This window comes from Mustela putorius, unplaced genomic scaffold (assembly GCF_011764305.1).
Source record: "Mustela putorius furo isolate JIRA1106 unplaced genomic scaffold, ASM1176430v1.1 tig00003858_pilon_pilon_pilon, whole genome shotgun sequence".
Taxonomy (NCBI): Eukaryota; Metazoa; Chordata; class Mammalia; order Carnivora; family Mustelidae; genus Mustela; species Mustela putorius.
Genome location: NW_025422010.1, coordinates 28,863,842 through 28,885,516, shown reverse-complemented (window position 1 = coordinate 28,885,516; position 21,675 = coordinate 28,863,842). Strand labels below are relative to the sequence as shown.

General features: G+C 36.3%; 1 protein-coding gene across 6 annotated transcripts in view; it reads left to right on the top strand.

Moving 5' to 3' along the window:
* The window catches only part of NOL4 (nucleolar protein 4), a 413,009-nt gene that overhangs the window by 286,705 nt on the left and 104,629 nt on the right, over window positions 1–21,675 (top strand). For 3 of the 6 annotated variants that reach the window (XM_045065494.1, XM_004752333.3, XM_004752337.2), the window contains 2 exons: window positions 9,697–9,876; window positions 10,611–10,802. In XM_045065494.1, coding sequence (XP_044921429.1) covers window positions 9,697–9,876; window positions 10,611–10,802 — 372 coding nt within the window. The remainder of the gene's footprint in view (window positions 1–9,696; window positions 9,877–10,610; window positions 10,803–21,675) is intronic. The other 3 variants (XM_045065497.1, XM_045065495.1, XM_045065496.1) reach the window with 1 other exon arrangement.

The window sequence follows — 21,675 nt, the reverse complement described above, 5'->3', positions numbered from 1 at the left end:
ATGATACAAACAAGGTCAATATTTAACTTTATCACCCACAAACATATTGTGGGTTTAGTTCCAGGAAATCACAATAACGTAAATATCACAATAAAACTGGTCAAATGAATTTTTTGGTTTCCTGGTGTATAAAAGTTTTATTTACCATATGCCATAGTCTCTTACGTGTGCAATAACCTTACTTCTTAAAAACTGTGCATATTTTAATGAAAGATCACTTCATTGCTAAAAGATGCTAACCATCATCTGAGCTTTTAGTGAGTCATAGTTTTTTGTTGTTGTTGTTAGTTTTTTTGGTTTTTGTTTTGTTTTGTTTTTTGTCTTTTTTGCTGGTAAATGTCTTGCCTTGATGTTGGTGGCTTCTGATGGATCAGGGTAGTGGATGCTGAAGGTTGAGATGGCTGTGGCAATTTCTGAAAATAAGACGAGTCAAGTTTGCAGATTGATGGACTCTGTCTTTTACTAACAATATATCTCACATTCAGTGCTGTTGATAGCATTTGACCCACAGAACTTCTTTCAAAATTGGAGTCCATCCTCAAACTCAGCAGTGCTTTATCAACTGGGTTTTTGTAACAAATCCTTTGTTGTCATGTCAACAATGTTCACAGTGTCTTCACCAGAAGTAGATTCCCTCTCAAGAATCTACTTTCTTTGTTTCTCCCTAAGAAGCAACTCTTCATCCATTCAAGTTTTATGAGATTACAGCAATTCGGGTACATCTTCAGTTTCCACTTCTAATTCTAGTTCTCTTGTTATTTCTACCACATCTGGAGTTACTTCTTCCACTGAACCCCTCAAAGTCCTTTATGAGGGCTGGAATAAACTTTTTTTTTTTAATAGATTTTATTTTTTAGAGAGAGAGAACATAAAAGAGAGGTGGGGTTTGGGCAGGGGCAGAAGGAGAGGGACTCTCAAGCAGACTCTGCATAGAGGCTGGAGCCCAATGTGGGACTTGATCTCCCAACCCTGAGATCATGATCTGAGCTAAAAATCAAGATTTGGACAGTTAACTGACTAAGCAACCCATGCAACCCTAGCATCAACTTCTTATAAACTCCTGTTAATGTTGATATTTTAACATTTTCCTATGGATCCTAAATGTTCTGAACAGATTCTGGAATGTTGAATCTTTTACAGAAGGTTTTCAATTTTCTTTGCTCAGATCCATCAGAAGAATTGTTATATATGAAAATTGTAACTTTATGAAATGTATCTCTTAAATAAGACTTGAAATTCAAAAGGACTCCTTGATTTGTGAGCTCCTGGATGGATGTTGTGTTAGCAGGCATAAAACTATTGATCTCATTGTACACCTCCATGAGAGATGGAGTGACTAGGTGTATTGTCAATGAAAGGAATATTTTGTTTTTTTTTTCTGAGCAGCTCTCAGCAGTGGGTTTATAATGTTTAGTCAGTCATGTTATAAACAAATGTGTTGTCATCAAGGCTCTGTTTTTCCATTCATAAAGCAAAGTAGAATGGATTTGACTTAATTCTTAAGGACCCTAGGATTTTCCCAATGGTCAATGAGCATTAGCTTCAACTTAAAGTCACTAGCTGCATTGACTCCTAACAAGAGAGTCAGCCTGTCCTTTGAAGTTTTGAAGCCAGATATTGACTTCTCTCTAGCTATGAAAATCCTAGATAGCATCTTCTTCCAATATAAGGCTGTTTCTTCTTACACTAAAAGTTTGTTATTTAGGATAGCCACTTTTATTATCTTAGCTAGATCTTCTGGATAATTTCATGCTACATCAACACTTGCTGTTTCACCTTGCGCTTTGAAGTTAGGGAGACAGCTTCTTTCCTTAACCTCATGAACGACTCTCTGCTACTTTCAATGCCATTGGAATTTTCATGTGTCTAAATTGATTTTATTTAGAGTTAGGGCCTTGTTCTGGATTAGGCTTTGGTTTCAAAGAAAGTTGTGGCTGGTTTGATCTTCTCTACAGACCACTGAAACTATCCCCATATCAATATGATTGTTTCACTCTTATTATTTGTGTGTTCACTGGAATAGCACTTTTAATTTCCTTCAAGAACTTTTTTGTTTGCGTTCACAATTTGGTGGCACAAGAGGCTTTGATTTGGCCTGTCTCTACTTTTGATATGCTTTCCTCACTAAGCTTAATCATTTCTAGCTTTGATTTAAAGTGAGAGACATGTGACTCTTTCTCTTGACACTTAGAGGCCATTATAAGATTATTAATTGGCCTGATTTCAATTTTGTTGATATCTTAGATAATAGGAAGGCCTGAGGAGAAGGACAGAGATGGGGGAGCTGCTGGTCAGTGGAGCAGTCAGAACATACTTTCTTAATTAAGTTCACTGTCTTTTATGGTCATGGTTTGTGATATCCCAAAACCATTACAATGGTAACAGTAGAGATCACTAATCACAAGTCACCATAACAATTGCAATAATGAAGAAAAAGGTTGAATTAGTGTAAGCATTACCAAGTGTGACACAGAGACAAAAAGTGAGCTTAATGCTGTTGGAAAAATGGTGCTGATAGATTTGCTTGACACAGGGTTGACACAAACCTTCAGTTTGAACCCTCCCCCCATAAAACAACCCCACAATTTCTGTAAAATCCCATAAAACTAGGTATGCCTGTATACCTCTTAAATCCCTTCTAACATGTCCTTCATTTTTCTGGTGTCACTTATTGCAGAACCAAAGTCAGTTGCCCTATATGATGTCTCCTATTTTGAATTTGTCTCTTTGCTTTCTCTGGTGTCATTTAACTTGTTATTCTGTGTGCCTTATTTCTTATAAATGGAAGTTAGCTCTGGGCCAATGTTTTTCAAACTCGAGAGAGTATTAGAATACCCTGGAGGGCATATGAAAACATAAATTGCTGGGTCTAGCCCCAAGGTGTCTGATTCAGGTGGTCTTGGATGGGGACCAATAATTTGAATTCATAATAAGTTCCCAGGAGATGCAGTTACTGCTAACATAGCAGGCATTCTGTGAAAACCATTGCTTCTAGACTGCTCTTGATGATTCTAAGATTGTCCAATATATTCAGTAATGATAACTAATATATTTTTAAAAGTTACTGAATTCAGTAAAGTTACAAAATACCAAATCAATATATAGAAATCTGTTTGCTTCAACTATACTTCAATGAAAAAAACCTGTTGTTTCTACACACTAAGAACAATGATCAGAAAGAGAAATTCAGAAAACTATCTCATTAAAAATTACATTAAAAAGAATAAAATACCTAGGAATAAGCTTAACCAAGCATATGAAGGACCTATGCACTGAAAAGTATTAAGACACTGATGAAAGAAATTAAAACTGACACAAACAAATGGAAAGATAGTCCATGCTGATTAACTGGAATAATATTACTACCCAAAGTAATCTAGAGATTCAGCAGTCTTATCAAATTACATTTATTTAGACACATGAAAATGGCATTTTTCACAGAAGTAAAACAGATAATACTAAAGTTTGTATGGAACCACAAAAGACCCCAAATAGCCAGTGTAATCTTGACAAAGAAAAACAAAACAGGAGGCATCACGCTCTCTGATTTCAGTATGTATTACAAATCTATATGTGTGTGTGTATATATATATATATACACACACACACAGCTATATGTACTAATATATGTTATATATTATATATGTGTATTATATATATGTGTGTATTATATATGTATTAAAACTATATAGTATTGACATAAAAAATGAAACAAGATGGGACTGGGGAGGGAAACAAACCATAAGAGACTCTTAATCTCCCAAAACAAACTGAGGGTTGCTGGGGGAAGGGAGGTTGGGAGAAGAGGATGGGATTATGGACATTGGGGAGGGTATGTGCTTTGGTGAGTGCTGTGAAGTGTGTAAACCTAGTGATTCACAGACCTGTACCCCTGGGGATAAAAATATATGTTTATAAAAAATAAATAAATAAAAAATAAATAAAGTAAAATAAAAAAATTAAGAAAAAAAGTTTCATATGATCCACCAAAGCTACTTCTGGGTATTTGTGAAAACACTAACTGGAAAGTATATTCATTCCCATGTTCATTGTATTATTAGTCATAATACCCAAAACATGGAATGAACCTAAGTGTCCATCGATGGATGAATGAATCAAGAAAATGTAGTGTATATATACAGTAGATTATTATTCAGCTATAAGAAGAAGGAACTCTTGCCAAATGTGACAACATGGGTGGACCTTGAAGACATTCTGCTAAGTGAAAAGAGAGAAATGCAAAAATCAAATGATCTCACTTATATGTGGAATCTTGAAAAACAAAACAAAAACCAAATCAGAGATATAGAAAACAAGTTGGTGCTGCCAGAATTGGGGGAGCTGGTTGTCAGTGGATAGGGAATAGATGAAGGGAGTCAAAAGGGACAAACTGAGTTATAAAGTAAGTCATGGAGGTATAATGTACAGCATAGTAACTATGGTTAATAATATTACATTGCATATTTGAAATTTAATCTTAAAGGTTCTCATCACAATTTTATATATAGTGACAGAGCTTAACTAGAATTATTTGGATCATTCTGAAATATATCCAAATACCAAATCCTTATTATATACCTGAAACTAATACAATATTGATTATCAATTATAACTCAATTGATTTGATTTCATTTTTATTTTTATTTATTTATTTATTTTAAGATTTTATTTATTTATTTGATAGATGGAGATCACAAGTAGGCAGAGAAGAGAGGAGGAAGCAGGCTCCCTGCTGAGCAGAGAGCCCGATGCAGGGCTCGATCCCAGGACCCTGGGATCATGACCTGAGCCGAAGGCAGAGGCTTTAACCCACTGAGCCACCGAGGCGCCCCTTATTTTTATTTTTTAAAGATTTTATTTACTTATTTGACAGAGACTACAAGTAGGCAGTGAGGCAGGCAGAGAGAGAGAGAGGAGGAAGCAGGTCATGATCCCAGGGTCCTGGGACCAAGCCCCGCTTTAAAAGCTCTCTGCTCAGCAGGGAACCTGCTTCCTCCTCTATCTGCCTGCCTCTCTGCCTACTTTATTAATTTAAAAATTAATTCAGATTATCTTCTATACAGCTCTAACATGTAAGCAATCACTTATTCAGAAGATATTTGGCATCTTATTCTCACTGTGTGCTTGACATTGTGCATGGTTTTTAGGATGGAAAAAGCATGGTCTTTGAGTGACCCCAACATCAAATACCTCTTGGGCTTTGTGGAAGATAGACATAGAAGCCATCTTCTATAATGCTTCATGATCAGTGCTGTGATAGAGCTATGTACAGGCTACTATGAAAGCATGGATTCCTGCCACTAGATTCATCCCCTTATTTAGGGCATGATAAAGAAATGAAAAGTTTATCTTTATTTCCCTTGGCTGTGTATATCACATATTCCCCCCTTTATTCTCAACTCTGTCTCCTATCAAGCACTGTGACCTTGCTTTCTGAGCCAATCTATGCTCTGACCACAGAGTAAGATTAAGCTTCCAGTTTCTAGGTGTGGGGAAGGGAGTTTTCCCAGGTCCAGAGCTGGAAGTTCTATTAGGGTGGTAAAAATGTGAGAAAACAGAAGTGCAAATGTATTTTTCAAGGAGCCTTTTCTAAGGAGAGAGCCACAGGTTATCTCAAGAGGAAAAAAATGGAATATGTAATTAAGGCAAAAATAAACTATTGGCCCTATGAACTAACACCTGTGTTATGAGGATAAGCAAGTTTGCATCTTCTGTGGGCCTAAGGGGTGATTCCGTAGCATTAAAAAAAAAAAACAGATTTTATTCATTTATTTGATAGAGCATAAGCTGAAGGAGCAGCAGACTGAGAGGGAAAAGCAGACTCCGTGCTGAGAAAGGAGCCCAGAAGTGGGACTCAATCCCAGGACACTGAGATCATGAATGGAGTGTAAGACAGATGCTTAACTGACTGAATCACCCAGGCACTCCAACATTTGGCTTTTCTTTAAGATTTGATTTAGGGGCACCTTGGTGACTTAGTTAAGCATCTGCCTTCAGGTCAGGTCATGATCCCAGGGTCTTGGGATAGATCCCCACATCAGGATCCCTGCTTGGTGGGGAGCTTTCTTCTCCTTCTCCCTCTCCTCCTGCTTGTGTACTCTTTGTCAAATAAATAAGATCCACTGGTGGCCCAGTGGATTAAAGCCTCTGCCTTCAGCTCAGGTCATGATCCCGGGTCCTGGGATCGAACCCCGCATCGGGCTCTCTGCTCAGCAAGGATCCTGCTCCCCCACCCCTCTGCCTGCCTCTCTGCCGATTTGTGATTTCTCTCGCTGTCAAATAAATAAATAATTTTTTAAAAAAGATTTAATTTGGGTTTTTTCAATTTGTACCTGGAATATGAAAATAATTGCACCCAAAATGAAAACTTCTTAGAGTATGGTCATCAAAGTTCTTTATAAAGTAAGGTAGATTTATGGTGTAGAGACTGCAATATTTTATGTGGGTTGTTAAAAGGCTGTAGTGATTTTTATGGCTTCATTCTGTGTTATCATCCCAATACCCTTATTCCCCATTTTTTTAAAAAAAGGTCTTTATTTTTAGAGCAGTTTTAAGATCACAACAGAATTGAGAAGCAGATGCAGAGATTTCCACGTACCCCCTGCCCCTGTGCAAATATAGCCTCCCTCATCAATATCACTTACCAGAGTGGTACGTTTGTTCTAACTGATGAACCTATATTGACAAACTATAAATACCCAAAGTCTGTGGTTTATATTAGGAGTCATGATGCTGTACATTCTATGGATGACATGTATCTACCATTACAGCAACATACAGAGTATTCTCAGGGCCCTAGAAATTCTCTGTGCTGCCCGTCTTTACCCCCCACTCCCCACAACCCCTGGTCTTTGAACTGTTCATCCTTCTGCTTTTTCCAGAATGTTTTAGAGCTCAAATCATATAATATGTAGTCTTTTCAGATTGACTTCTTTCACCTAGTGACAGGTATTTGGTCTCCCTTCATGTCTCCATTAGCTCATGTCTTATTAGTACTGAATAATATTCCATTACTGGAGGTACCACAGTTTATGCATCCATTCACTTACCGAAACACATCTTGATTGCTTTTGTTTTAGCAGTTCTGCATAAAGCTGCTATAAATATCCCTGTGCAGTTTATCTGTGTGGATGTAAGTTTTTAACTCCTTGGGTAAATACCAAGAAGCATGACTATGAGTTCATATGATAAGATAATGTTTAGTTTTGTAAGAAAAAGTCAAACTGTCTTCCAAAGCGGCTATACCACTTTGCGTTCCCTTCATCAGTGAATGAGTTCCTGTTGCTCCAAATCCTTACCAGCATTTGATGTTGATGTTCCAGATTTTGTCCGTTCTAACAGGTTTATAGTAGTATCTCCTGGTTTTAATTTGCATTTCCCTGATGACGGATGACGTGGAGCTTCTTTTGATAGGTCTGTGTGTGATCTGTTTGTCTCCTTTGCTGAGTTATCTCTTCAGGTTTGGGGCTCATATTTTAATCAGATTGTTTGCTTTCTTATGTTTAGTTTTTAGTGTTCTTTGTGTATTTTGGCTAACAATCCTTTATCAGATGTGCCTTTTGTAAATATTTTCTCCCCATCTGTTACTTGGCTTCATTCCCCCATTTTTTAAGACCAAATAGTTTTGTAGAAAATGCGACTGCTAACAGTCTTAAATGCTATTTCTGTAGAGAACATTTCTTTGTTGCTGTGAGAGAAGATGTAGAGGTCAAGTGTTGATTCCTATCTCAGTCTAGCTTGAAAGAAAATGCAAATTAACATGAGAAGTAGAGAGCAATGATAGTGTTTAAATCTGTGTCAAATGCCATAGTATATTAAAAGTTGACAGTTTAGAGAACGTTAAAGTAGAGTGAGCTAGAAGAGGGGATCTTGGTGGAAATTGAATTTACTAGGATTGGCCTTGAAAGCTAGTTGTATCTTCAACATTGAGAGAGACAGGAAATGGCACTCCAGCTGAGAAAATTTCAGTTTATATAATAGAAGGAAAAAATGATTATGTTTTAGATTTAGATTCTGAATAGTCTCAGGTCTGTAAAACTGGGTCTTCTTTACCTAGAGGGACAAGAGGTATAAATCCAACATCATTCTAAATGGTTCTGCTTAAAGCGGACGGTGGGTTGTATATTTCTCGTGGCTTGCAGAAAGAATATATTATCCCAGCATATTTGCATTCAATTAACTGTACTGTAACATTTTTTAAATGTTGCACATTGGCATTAAAAATATATACATGGTCTATTTTTCAAACCTATGGAATATTTGCCTTATATTTTATTAGGTAAATATACTTTGTTAATAATTTGAAATATTATAATATTACAATACTATATTATAAAATGTGTTTTTAAAATTTTAACTTTATTTTTTATGTCAGGGACCTATGCTAGTTTTATTATTCTTCCTCTGATTATGAAGTCATAATATATTAGCATGATCCTTACAACATATGGCACATATGTTATTCCACGCAAGCATTTTTGAACACTGCTGATTTTAAAATTTCCCATTGTGAGGTTCTAAAAAACATTTTACATTTTGGATTTGAGAGTGCTGTTGATGTTTAGAGATAATCTCCATTTCATTGAAGTAATCTATGTATCTAAGTTTCCATATGTGAAACTTGGGTTGTTAATCTGGTCTTAGCATGATTGATTTCCATACCACCTCAGATGCCATTGCAAAGGACTGAAACTCAGATTTAAGCAAAGAAGAAAATGAAGAAGGATGGGGTGTAGAAGATGTACAGGATCACAGAGCTGATGGGTTAATTTCAGGCATAGTTGAATCTGGAATCTCAGATGATGTTATTAGGAGTCTATTCTGCTTAACCTTGCTGGGTTCAACGTGATTTCAGCTACCCAGGGATAAAGTCGGGGCACAGCTGGGGTAGAGAAGTTTGCTGCGCTGGGGTTGGCACTCTCACCTGGCGGAGCAGAGGCTATTTCTGAAAGGAAAAGGTGATATGTAGACAAAGGAATAGAAGATACTACAGCAGGACCCATGGTTGGTCTTGAACACAATTATCGAAGTTCTTGAGATCTGTGTTGGCCGACATTAATCTTTTAAAGCATTAGGAGGCATTAAGCTTCACATGATTCAGAGGAAACCTGGTTCTTTTTCTCTAGACCAAAATTCGATACCATCCTAAGACTCACGGACAATTTAAAAACTGATTTTCAAGACTTTGTCTTATAATTAGCACCCCTAGTATCAATATGTGTAGTCCTTGTTGGGCAAACCAGTTAAATATATCCCCCCCCCCTCAGTTTCCTTATCTGTTTAAGAAAATACTGATATGGTTAGACTGACTAAGCTTTGAGGTCATTTCTGTTTCTAAGAATATGTGATTCAATGACTCTCTCACAAAGGTGCTTACAGGTTGGTTTTCTCTCTTTCTTTTTGAAAGTATGTATATTGGGTGGAAACTATCTTAGCTCTTGAAAACCTAAAGCCTATATAACTTTCTGCAGCGATAGAAATGCTCCGTGCAGCTACCCAGCCCTTGTAACGTAACTGGCATGACTGGGGAGATGGATTTTCCATCTAAGCTCCACTAATTTTGATTCCAATTAAAATAACCACAACTCTGGGATTAACCTCTTTCAGCAAGATTTTTCAGAAACCATTGAAATTAAAAACGGAATTCATCTGCTCTGCGATAAATTTAAAATCAGCAATTCACCCCTTTCTTTTCAGTCTCCTGCGCATAGCTACTCAAGCTATGACTCCGGCAAAAACGAGAGTGTAGACCGAGGTGCCGAGGACCTGTCTCTAAACAGGGGAGATGAGGACGAAGATGACCACGAGGAGCAGGACGATTCTGAGAAAGTGAACGAGACGGATGGCGTTGAGGCGGAGCGGCTGAAAGCCTTTAATGTGAGTCCGGCCGCGCTTCCCCGCTGTGGCTTACTTTTTACCACTTCACTTTCATGTTGTTGCTTGGTGGTAAATGTGGATATTCTAGAGACATGTCTGTTTAATTTACAGAAGGATTTAAAAAGTACATGAAACACTCTTTGCCAACCAGACACCAGAATTGCTGTGTTTTGTTTAGAATTTTAAAGCCAAATGTGAGCTGAAAACTGGATTTGTGTTGTGTGAGTATGCATGTTTACCTAGTGGATGAGGGGGCCTCAGCTTATTCCTCAGAAGAGTATGGCTGTCATCAGTTATTTCTCTCGCCTTCCCGGCTTAGCTAATTATGCATGACGAAAGAGTTGGTTGTTTTCAGAGATTAGCGTACTGTGCAGCCTAGCAATGTAGCAGTCGCATTTATCATTAATGGAGAATTTTATGGGGTGCCTAATTGTCACAGTCTACTGTTATTTCCTGCTTTTTTTTTCCTACATGATAGTCTATACTTTTCTGTCTGTCTGTCTGTCTGTCTGCCTCTCTCTCTCTTTTCTCTCTGGTTTTTTTTTTTTTTTTAATCCAGCCATTTAGAAAGCCTTTAAAGGGTGTTTGCTTAAAATTTCTGGCTTTCCATTGCAAAGTTCTCCAGTGCATAAAGCAGAAAAGAGTATTTTCCTATCGGTAATCAAGACAGGAAGCTAGGAATAGCAGAGAGCAGTCCTCCAAACCCTTCTCCTCTGTCTCCCTCTTGCCAACAGATGTTTGTCAGGCTGTTTGTAGATGAAAACTTGGACCGAATGGTCCCAATCTCTAAGCAGCCCAAAGAAAAGATCCAGGCTATCATTGACTCATGCAGGCGACAATTCCCTGAGTATCAAGAGCGTGCCAGAAAACGTATACGTACTTACCTCAAGTCCTGCAGGCGGATGAAAAGAAGTGGTTTTGAGATGGTGAGTTTTGAATTAAAACACAGCCCTAGATTCCATCCAAATCCCACATGTAAACCATGACACTATTTCTTTTTTCATCTTAGTGTCTTTTTTTATTTTTTCCATAATGTCAGGTCCAAGGGGTTTTTGTTTGCTTGTTTGTTTTTTTCCCCTTCTCCTTTTCATCTTCCTGAAGTATTTATCCCCATTGTTATTCAAAAAGGAGTATCTGGTGAGACCAGCGCTCACAGGCACACATGATACCATGTCACAGGAAATGAGGGGCATCTGAGTTAAAAACTGATGAGAACCAGCATCTCATTCACGTTTGTTTTCTGTCGCTACTGAAGTGGATATAAGCCTAACCAAGTCTTCAATCGAAGTACAGTTTTTTGCTTTAGATGGCTTGTGAGAATGGCTTTCTCTGGAACCAAAGGAAATGGATAGAACCAACTAAATAATACTGTTTTCATACCAGTGGTTAATAAGTAGCAAGCCTTGAGAGTAAAGATCAGGGAATGAAAATCCTCACGTGGAAAAGAAGGCTTTGTTGTCCTCTGTATTTGTGTGCTTGTGGATGGTAACATGAGCTTTTCTATTCATCTGGGCTTTACAGATGGATGAGATTATGTTGACATTGGGTTATTTATGGGTGGAAATCAGATATCCTTGGTTTTTGAACTTTATTCTATTTCATCTTGCTCTAATTGCTATTCTTAGAAATAGTGAGTGTGTTTACAATGTATTTTTTTGAATTTTTGTATTTTATGTATAGGAGCAGAAATGTATTATTAGAAATTTTCTGAAGCCATTATTTTTTGTCTCCTTTCTTGGCTTCATCAAAGCCAAGATTGCTGGTGTTTGTGATCAGTGCCTGTCATGTGTTAGTTGTAAAGGGACAGTGTCGGTGAAGCTAGGAGAGGTTTCAGAGATGTCATTTAAGACAAGTAGGTTCTTAGATCTAAATGAAATGACAAAAGCCAAACATCCACTATCTATTATCAATTCTTCTTCACTGGATTCTAGAAATACTTTCAATATATATTTTTTTCTTTTTGAAAGAGAGAGCAAGAGAGAGAGTGTGTGAGAGAGAGGGTCAGGAGCAGAGGGAGAACGAGAGAGAGAATTTTAAGCAGGCTCCACACCCAGGATGGAGCCCAACACAGGGCGTGATCTCATGACCCTGAGATCATGATCTGAGCCTAAATCAGGAGTCTGATCCTTACCCGACTGAGCCATCAAGGTGTCTGCCTTTGGTATTCTTTAAAACCGTATGACCTTATAAACAGGCCGTCTGCCTAGATAGTACCAAGCACAAGGTTCAGTCCTCGAAGAGCTTGGTTTGCAGTTCTGAATTCACCACCTTGTAGCTGTGTGAGTAGCAAGTTACTTCAATGATCTGTACTCAGATGCCTCTTCTAGACGTGGTAACTAATTAATAACTTGTGAGAATTATAAAAGTTGTCACTTATCAAACCCTGCACACAATTTCTGACACATAGTAACCACTCAATAAATCTTAACTGTGAAAATATCTTCAAATCATATTTAATCCGTCATCTGATAAAAGCTTCCCGAAGTGTGTGTTTGAAACAATCATAGACTACTCCACTTAAGTACTTGTTTACTTCTCAGAATACTAACTATATTGAAATCAGAGTTTATAGGGCGTAAGTCATTTTAGAATCAAATGGCATTGCTGTGCCTGAGCAAATGAAATGGTGACAGTAGAGGTATCAGAGAAGAGAGTTTGCTTGAAGAAAATAAAGCTATTTCTCCCATTACCGAATTATTTAAAAATTATTATTACCTACTCAATAGAAGAGAGGTGACAGAGAGAAAGGGTATCTAAACAGACATAAAAGCCTAGAGTCCTGGCACTGACCTTTGGTTCAGAACCTCTCCACAGCTAATGTAAAATTGCAATCCAACCTAAATATGTCTCATTCAGAATACAATGTACAATGTATACTTATCCTTTTCAGTAACAATTAAGGTGATATCATATTATCAGGGTTTTTATTTTACTAGCATCAGGCATTTCTACTTTTTTCCTAATCTTGTAATATTATTTAAAGATTCTTTGATGAAATTTCTTATTTTCCATTAATTATTCTTTATGAGAAAAATCATTGTCATGTGAGATTCTTAATTTCTCTAAGGCATATTTGAAACTTTCACAGGTTTCTTTTTTTTTTTTTAAGATTTTATTTATTTATTTGACAAACAGAGATCACAAGTAGGCAGAGAGGCAGACAGAGAGAGAGGGAAGCAGGCTCCCTGCTGAGCAGAGAGCCTGATGTGGGGCTCAATCCCAGGACCCTGAGATCATAACATGAGCTGAAGGAAGAGGTTTAACCTACTGAGCCACCCAGGAACCCCAGATTTTCTTTTGATCATATTTATTTACTTCAAAATTGGCATCTATTTGTTATACACCCTGTGCTATGCATAGAGAGGAACAGAAGTTGACTAATTCAAAATCAAGGAGTTTTACAAACTAATCACAAAGAAAAATAATTTATAGAAATACTATTTTACTGAGTTTTTGTTTTGTATTTATTCATTTTTCATTTATTCAATAATGTACATACCATTACACAAAGTAATAAGCAGAAATATTAGAGATTTCTAACCAGCTATTTAGGAGAATACAACATGTTCCTTCATATTATGATTCATTGAGGTGACAAGTTGTGGGAAGTGAAATACTTAAGTAATATAAGGCCTATTGAAATTAAATGTTAAGTGAACAACATGAATGAAAATTTTTATCACAGGTTGAGTTCTTTTTATACATTTATTCAGGAATATTCTGTAAATAACAAATCTACCATTCAGTTGACACTTGGAGTCTTGATTTTGTTTTTTTGTTTTTTTTAAGTGTATTACTTCATTGTCATGGGACCTGGGGAGGTTTATGCGTCATTTTGAATACTTATCCCTATCTAGAACAGATAGGAAAATGTATAACTAGAGCAGATAGTAATTACAAGTAATTATTGTATTTTTTGCCCTCACTTCTTAAAATTTGATATAATATCCATAGTTTTTTTTAATTGAGACAATATTAAATGAATAATCTTCTATTGTGTTTTGTGTAGGTAGACATGGAAAAAAGCCTTGTTTTCGGCATGTAGTTGTTTTTATGTATAAATTATTCTGCAATACTTAACAGGTCAAACAATCAACAAGAATTTTTTTTATATATTTCTAAAATGAAATTCTTACGTGTAGAATTGTTTTATTTTCATTTTTATATTTATTTGACAGCATAAACACGGGGAAAGGGAGGCAGAAAGAGAAGCAGGCTCTCTGCTGAGCAACGAACCGGATGTGGGGCTAAATCTCAGGACCCTGGAATTATGACCCAAGCCAAAGGCAGATGCTTAACTGATTGAGCACCCACTTGCCCCATTATAGGTTTGCAAAAGTGTAGAATTATTTGGTAGTAGATTCCATCTTATAAAATGAAAGTGGCATTCAACAACTATATCTCTTCCAGTTACTTGGGGTGTCTCAGCCAGAAGACTCCTTAAGAAGAGTGAAACACAAAATATTGAATTATGTTTTGTGCTGACTTTAAGAAATTCAAAAAATTCTAAGAGGTAATCCCATAGAAGTATTTTATCATAACATGTATTAGTTGAGAATGTTGGCATTCACTTTTATTAATTTCCCACTGTCATTTATAAAATCTATGCATGGTAAAAAATAATTCTCCCTTAAGAATTTCCATGGGGTGCCTGGGTGGCTCAGTGGATTAAGCCACTGCCTTCGGCTCGGGTCATAATATCAGGGTCCTGGGATCGAGTCCCGCGTTGGGCTCTCTGCTCAGCGAGGAGCCTGCTTCCCTCTCTCTCTCTCTGTGCCAGCCTCTCTACCTACCTGTGATTTCTCTCTCAAATAAAATATAAAAAATTAAAAAAAAGGAATTTCCATGTTAACATAAATACTCACTTACAATATAAATACTGACTTCACTGAATGCATACAAATATTAGAGTAGCTATTTAAGCATTTTTATTTCACTAGAATTATCAAGACTACACAGATCTTGATTGCCTAAGTGGCCAAAATTTCATGCCATCACTCCATATAGTCTCTGTAATGGGCTAAGTACAATAACTATATTGCTATATTTATATAATGTAACTATATTATTCTGTATTATGATTCTTACCAACTCACTGTTACAATCCTTTCAAATCATAAAATTCTCAGCATTGAATATCAAAGTGTATGTTTTCTGAAAAATCTCTAAGTTTGATCCAGAGTACTGTTTAAGGTTTCATTAGATTTTTGGAACTCAATGAATGAGTTAAGCAGCCTTTAAATTAATACTTTAACAAATACATCTAATTGTTACTGATTCAGTTGTGCAGTTTTGACTCTCAAATTACTTAAGTTTTCTAAAGAACATCTGTTGATGATTCTAGGAAAAAATGTGTTTCTTCAAGATATCCTGATCTTAAATTAAAGAGCACATGTAATGGATAAGATCATAAAAGCAAAACTTTATGAACAAGGGGGGATTGGGCCATACCAAAGTGTAGTCTGTGTTATGTGGTGTGATTTCTCCTTTTGTGTTCTGAGCTTATATTGTTAGACACTGTTACACCATGCTGCATACGTCTGCATGTATTTTTTTAATAAAATTCAAAGGATTATTTAGGGGAGCAATTGTAAGACACTGGCAGCCCATAATTCCTACTGTATCTCCAATTGTGCTACTCTGCCATGACTGATCAGATAGCCTAGATATTTGAATTCCGTAAATTCAGCATCTTGAAAATTACCTGTTTATTTACTTTTTTAATATCATGTGATTAACTGTGTTTGAAGAAATAGGTGTGTGACATTTTGTAATATTTTACTAAGGATGTTGTCCATGAGGCTGCTAACTATCCAGAGTAAATTACCTTATTTCAGAAACTTTTTTTAGAATGTCATACAAGAAAAAAAGTGCTTCTCCTCTGGAAAGAGAACACTTTTGTTTTCTCTTTACTAGGATAATTTGCAATTAAACTGCCTTCCTGCCAGCAAGTTCAGAGCCAAAGTTTATTTGAAGTCGTAGTTATATTTTTTGTTTAATCGATCACAGAGTATATATTTCTTTGGTGGCTCTGATATGTATTTTAGGGGGAAAATGAGATATAAATTAATAAGTCTAATTATGGGTACACTATATTTTAATACTGTAATAAAAGTTCTTTATTATATTATTTCTTTTTAATTACATCTTGTAGTACCCTCCTCAGCTATTTTGATATCTGGTCTTCTGAGCCTATGACTCTTACATCAGAAAAGAAGTAATGTTTAGGAAACAGCACATTTTTTTAGGGAATTTCACTAATTACATCATTTGCCTATAGTTGTCTAATGCAGATGGAAGTAGAGAGCTCAGAATTCGTTTCAATTTTAAACTTCCCTAATATGAGCATTGCAAAAGCTACAGTGACCCTTGCTATTCATTCTTTAACAAATGGATATATTATAAAAAATGTATTAAAGTGTTTCTTTAAACTTAAACTTTGATTAGAGATATACCAGCCCCTTCATACAACCCCTTCATACATGATTAAAAACTCTATAATAACTTGTGCAGTCATTATTCACATTATTATTTGTATAACTGTGTAGGTTTCTGTCACTGTGACCAATTAACTTAATTGATGCTAATTAGCCAACACATTTTGTTTGAATTCCCCACCTGCTACTTGTACCAACTTTTAGTCTCTTTTTTATAAATATCATCTGCCATCCCCCAGGATACTTTCATGCCATCTTCTGAGTTCTTTCTTCATAGTATTTCTTTTTAATGACATCCTCAGACTAGCCCTTAATAATTTTGCTATCTGACCTTTTGAATTCACTATTCTTTTACCTTTTCAGTTTCAAGATCTGCATCTTTATTTCATTTTGGCCATTGTTCACATGGATATAGTTATAGTCTTAGTTATCAAAGAGTCTGTATGAGCAATATTAAAAAACTTTGACAATCATCTAAAATTTTTCAAATATCTGCCATTGTCTTTTCAGAGGAAATATCCTCATTGTATTTGTCCCTGGAGGACTCCAAAACCTCTGTTCTCCCATCCTTCAGCCTCCTTCAGGATGTTGCTTCATCAACCATCCCAACACACATATTTCCTGTTTTCCCTTTTCACTGAGAAACTTCTGACTTTAATAAATAAATAAATAAATAAAAATAAAAAGTTCCCAGACTCCAAGATGATAATTCATCTCGCCTATGAGACTACACTTCTTTGCCAGGTTTCCTGAAAGATTATTTTATACTCACAGATCACCAACTCCCCAGTGGTCCCTCATACCCAGACTCTGGTTCTCACAACCCTATTGAATTGGTTCTTTGAAAGATCGCATAATTGTCTTTGTACCAAACCCAAACATTGCATCCTCAATGAAGTCACCCCCATTTTCTTGAGGATCTTGTTGGTCTCCCTCCTTTTCTTGCTTTTGAACTATTTGCTAAGATCCCGGGCTTGGCCATCTACAGCGTCTTCCCCTATATGCAGCTCTGGAGGGTCTGTTCTATGTAAGCAGCACTCAACATAGAATCCCAGTCATCTGCAATGCTTTTGTATTTCATTCCAAATGTCAGCCAGATGCTGGACAAATGTATTGTTCTATCCACAAGGAAATCTTTGTATTCTCTGTCATTGATCCTCTCCACTGGTTTTTCACCTCATCTACCAAATCACCAGTAAATTCCTCTCATCTTGCCTCTTTCTGGTAATAGCACCACTAATTGTCATTTATGGCAGTGCACATCAACCTGGAATGAGACTGGACTGTTTCTTCCACTTCTGGCTTACATCCTACCACTCATTGAATTTCATTTATTCTTTCTTTGCTGTGATTCCCGCATCAGTCCAATAATTTTGACTTTTTTTGGCTACCATTTTACTTCTAGCCATTCTTATACTTATTATACCTATACTCTTAGAGAATCCTAACTCACCTCTCTATTTTCATCATACACTCCTTCCCTACTCTATTCCTAGGCAAGGACAGAACTAGGATTTGTGCATGAAAGTTATAGAAATTGTGCCTCTCATTAAAAGAAAAGTAATACAAAATTATGAGCAAAAAATTAAGTAGAAGCCTGAATATTTATTTCTAATTAGAAAAGATATCACACAAAAAATTTTTCAAAAACAGAAGTCATGAAGATTCAAACCCTTTTCCTCTGACATCTCTTGAGACAATTTTCGGACACATTTACGTATAAATACTTCCTGATTTTTGGCTTTCCCTCCATACCCAGAATCCTTATAATACCCAGAAACTCCAGGAGTCCCATCAAGTTGAGGGACACTGGTGTCTAAACTTCACTGGCTATGTAAGAAATCTGCCTTTGCTCCTGGAGTAGTCTTCCTTGATTCTGGCTTTGATAATGTCAAACTTTTGCCATCTCAGAACAAATTCTAAATTTCTTACAATAATAGAGTGTGGCCTTTTGAAACTTAAGAGACCTAGGTTCAATTCCTGGCTTAGTTCAATTCCTGTACAATTTAGTGTGATGTTTCTGAATGTCCAGTTTTCTAAAGTGGGCTGTTGGGGTATTACATGGAATAATGCACATGAAATAATTAGCATATGACCTAGCCTCTTTCTATTCTTTCTTCTAATATGCTCAATTATTTCATTTATCACTAAGCTGTCACATGGGATTTCTGATACTTTTCTCAGTGCGTGCTCCTGTGGTAACTGGTTGTTCCTGACTCAGGGATCACAGGTATTGTTTACTAAATATATTACGGTTGAAGAGTAACTAGAGTGTAAAGAATATAGCCAACATAGTTGTCAGAGTTACTATCACTTGATCTTTTAGTTTTAGCAAAATGTTGACCTAAGTTTCATGGAGTGCCCCTCCCACCCACCCTCCTTCCCTTTACAAATACACAAATACTGAGTAGAATACAACAACTATTTAAATACCTAGCCAAGATCAAAAGAAAGAAAATGAAATTTCCAGGCTATGAATTTGATAAGTTGATGATGGTAGACTCATACAGAGTTTATTATAACCCCTTAATGTGATAGGATAACAGAGTGGCAAGGTAGAAAAACTGAGTGTAGGTCAAAACAGGTCAGGGTTGCAATCTGAATGCCCACTTAAATTCGGGATGTAGATTTTGTAACTAGAGAGGAACATGAACTGCAAACAGTATAAATAGCTGGGACTCAGGAAGAGCTACTGCCCTACAAAAGGAGAATTAGAAATATAGCTACAACTTTGAGAAATAAAATGGCAAGCATTATAAATATTAAAATTAAAACCTTCCTGCATGAGTTACATAGTGGGTAAGGTTCAGCCAGAGAAAATCAATAATCTGGAACATCAAACTACAGAAATTACTCCTGGAAAGAAAAAGAGAAATGGGGGAAAAAAAAGAAGTGAACATGGAAAATAGAATGATCAAGATGGACCTAAAAGGCATTCCAGAAGAGAAAGTAGAATAAGGACAACATTCAAACAGATGAGAGGGGAGTTTTTTAGAATTGAGTAGAACATTGAATCCTAAGAACAGAGAACTAGACCAGCAAAGAACAATGTAAATAAAAATAAATCTTTATCTGTGTAAATTATAGTGAAACCACTTAATTCTTAATTAAGAATTAAGAAATTCTTAAATGTTACTATGAAGAAACAAGAGATTATCTTAAAATGGAAAACTGAATGAGCACTCCCCTTGTCCTCAAAATAGATGCCAGAAGACTATCTACAGAGACTAAGGGACTAAGGAAAAACAGTCTTGCTTTTTAATTTTTTCCAGAAAAACTACTTATAATTCACAAATCAAGCCCCAGTAACCTCTGCTTCCAGAGTAACAAAGAACGACCTTAGAGACCATGACCAAGGTTACCATTCACAGGCTGTCTGTGGAAGAGCTGAAATGTCCTCCAAGCAGAGGGAACCTGAGCCCTGAAAGAAACAACAGAAAATTTGCGGGATTGCTGGGAAAAATCTGAACAAAAACACCTTGATTTCATAGTCCGTGGATCTTGTTCTTAGACCTGCTTTGTCAGTCGTGACTCATAAGAGTTTGTATCCCTAAGCTTCAGTTTCCTCCTAGGAAAAACAGGAAACAAATCGTATTTATTTCATACATGCAAACCAATGTCACTTGAAATAACAAATGTAAAAAGTCCTGCATAGTCTAGTACCTAGTATCTGAGGAACATGATAAAATGCAATCAAATTTGAAATTGGGTTCCATGGCTCCCTTTACTGGAAAACCCTCATTGTCTCAATCTGTTGAACCTAGTTGGAGGACTAAATCAAATATATCTTTATTTTGTCCTCACTTCTCGCTACAAACAACCTTAAATCTCTCTCTCTTCTGTGTGCAAATTGTACTTTGTGGTACATCTTTTGTAGTTTTATCTTGTCTTCTATTGCTGTCATTTATATATGGGCCTTAGTTTCCTTACAGGAAGTTCTTTTCCTTGATTACGATGCTGCTTACCTTGTTCATGTTCGTATCCCGTAGAGTGTTTTACATAGAGTGCAGTTAATTGCTTATGAAAGCTGCTCTATACATGTTCAATTCAACTGGACTGACATTGTTGAATGAAAGACGAATGAATGAATGGACATTTACTAATGTGTTACTTTGTGGTAGAAATTAGCTGGGAGAGATAAGCTAATTTTTATCGTGTGCTGTGTTTTTCACATTATTCAGCATTTGGTGTTTCAATTTTAAAAGTGACTACTAACTAAAAATCTCATCGGGGGGAAAAAATCTCCCTAAAGAAAAAAGTTACATTGCATTTAATTTTAATTCTTGTTCACTCTTTAAGTACTATTTTGTAAAATATTTTCATCTATTTGGCAGTTTGTGTGAATAGGTAGTGATGTTAACTAAATGGATAGAATTTGTATATGGTGTTGTGTTTCACAAATAAGCTACTTGGGCAAAGAGCCCATGATTGACAATAATCATAAGCATATCTAGTCAGTTATTTTCAGAATCAAAAGATGTTTCTTAGTGGAGATTTAAATAAGTAGCCATTTTGTTAAATATGACATGTCATATCAGTAGATAATTCAGTTTTTCTTGTCTTGATCAAAGGTATTTTCAGATGGCATTAACCAAACTGGACTTTAAAGTATTAAATATAAGACATTAAAGCCTCATGTATTTGCAATAGATCATTATTAAAGGCCAATAATGTTCTAAAATTAAGGCCAATGTGCTACCATCAACTCATAATTAAAGCTAGGAAGAAAGTTAATTAGCAATTCTGTTGAAAACATATCTTCAGTCTCCTTTTAAATAGGTCCAGAGAATTTTCTCAAGAAACTGTAAAGTCCAGAGATTCATACATATCTGGATCCATGGGGTCAGACGTCAAGGTTTCTTTGCTTTCCTATTTCTTAACTATGCTTCTCTTGTGTGTTAGCTTACTTCTCACACATATCCTGTTAACTGTTGTGAAATGCTGCCATCAACATCTCTGAGCTTCTCTTCTTAAAACATAGAGTCCAAAAACTGTCTTCCAGCTCCAGATCCCCCTTCCCATGAATGGACTTTGCTCCTCTTTGGATCATATGTCTATCCTTATATCAGCCACTAAGAACAAAGGGATGAACTCTCATGATCGTCCACGCCTAAGTCATGGCCAGGGTCAGGTAACTGAGAATCTTTGCTCATTATTTCTATCAAAACCATAGAGGATGGTTGAGCTATGATATTAGTCCACATCCACAAGACTTCTCTGAAACCTTAGATCCTATGTGGCCCAAAATTCAGAACTTCTCAAATTTGGGGCACATGATAGAGTATATATTCTAGTTATTGCATAACACTCATGACAGGGTCTGGGAAGCATCTCACAAACAAATATATTAGTCTTTCTGCCA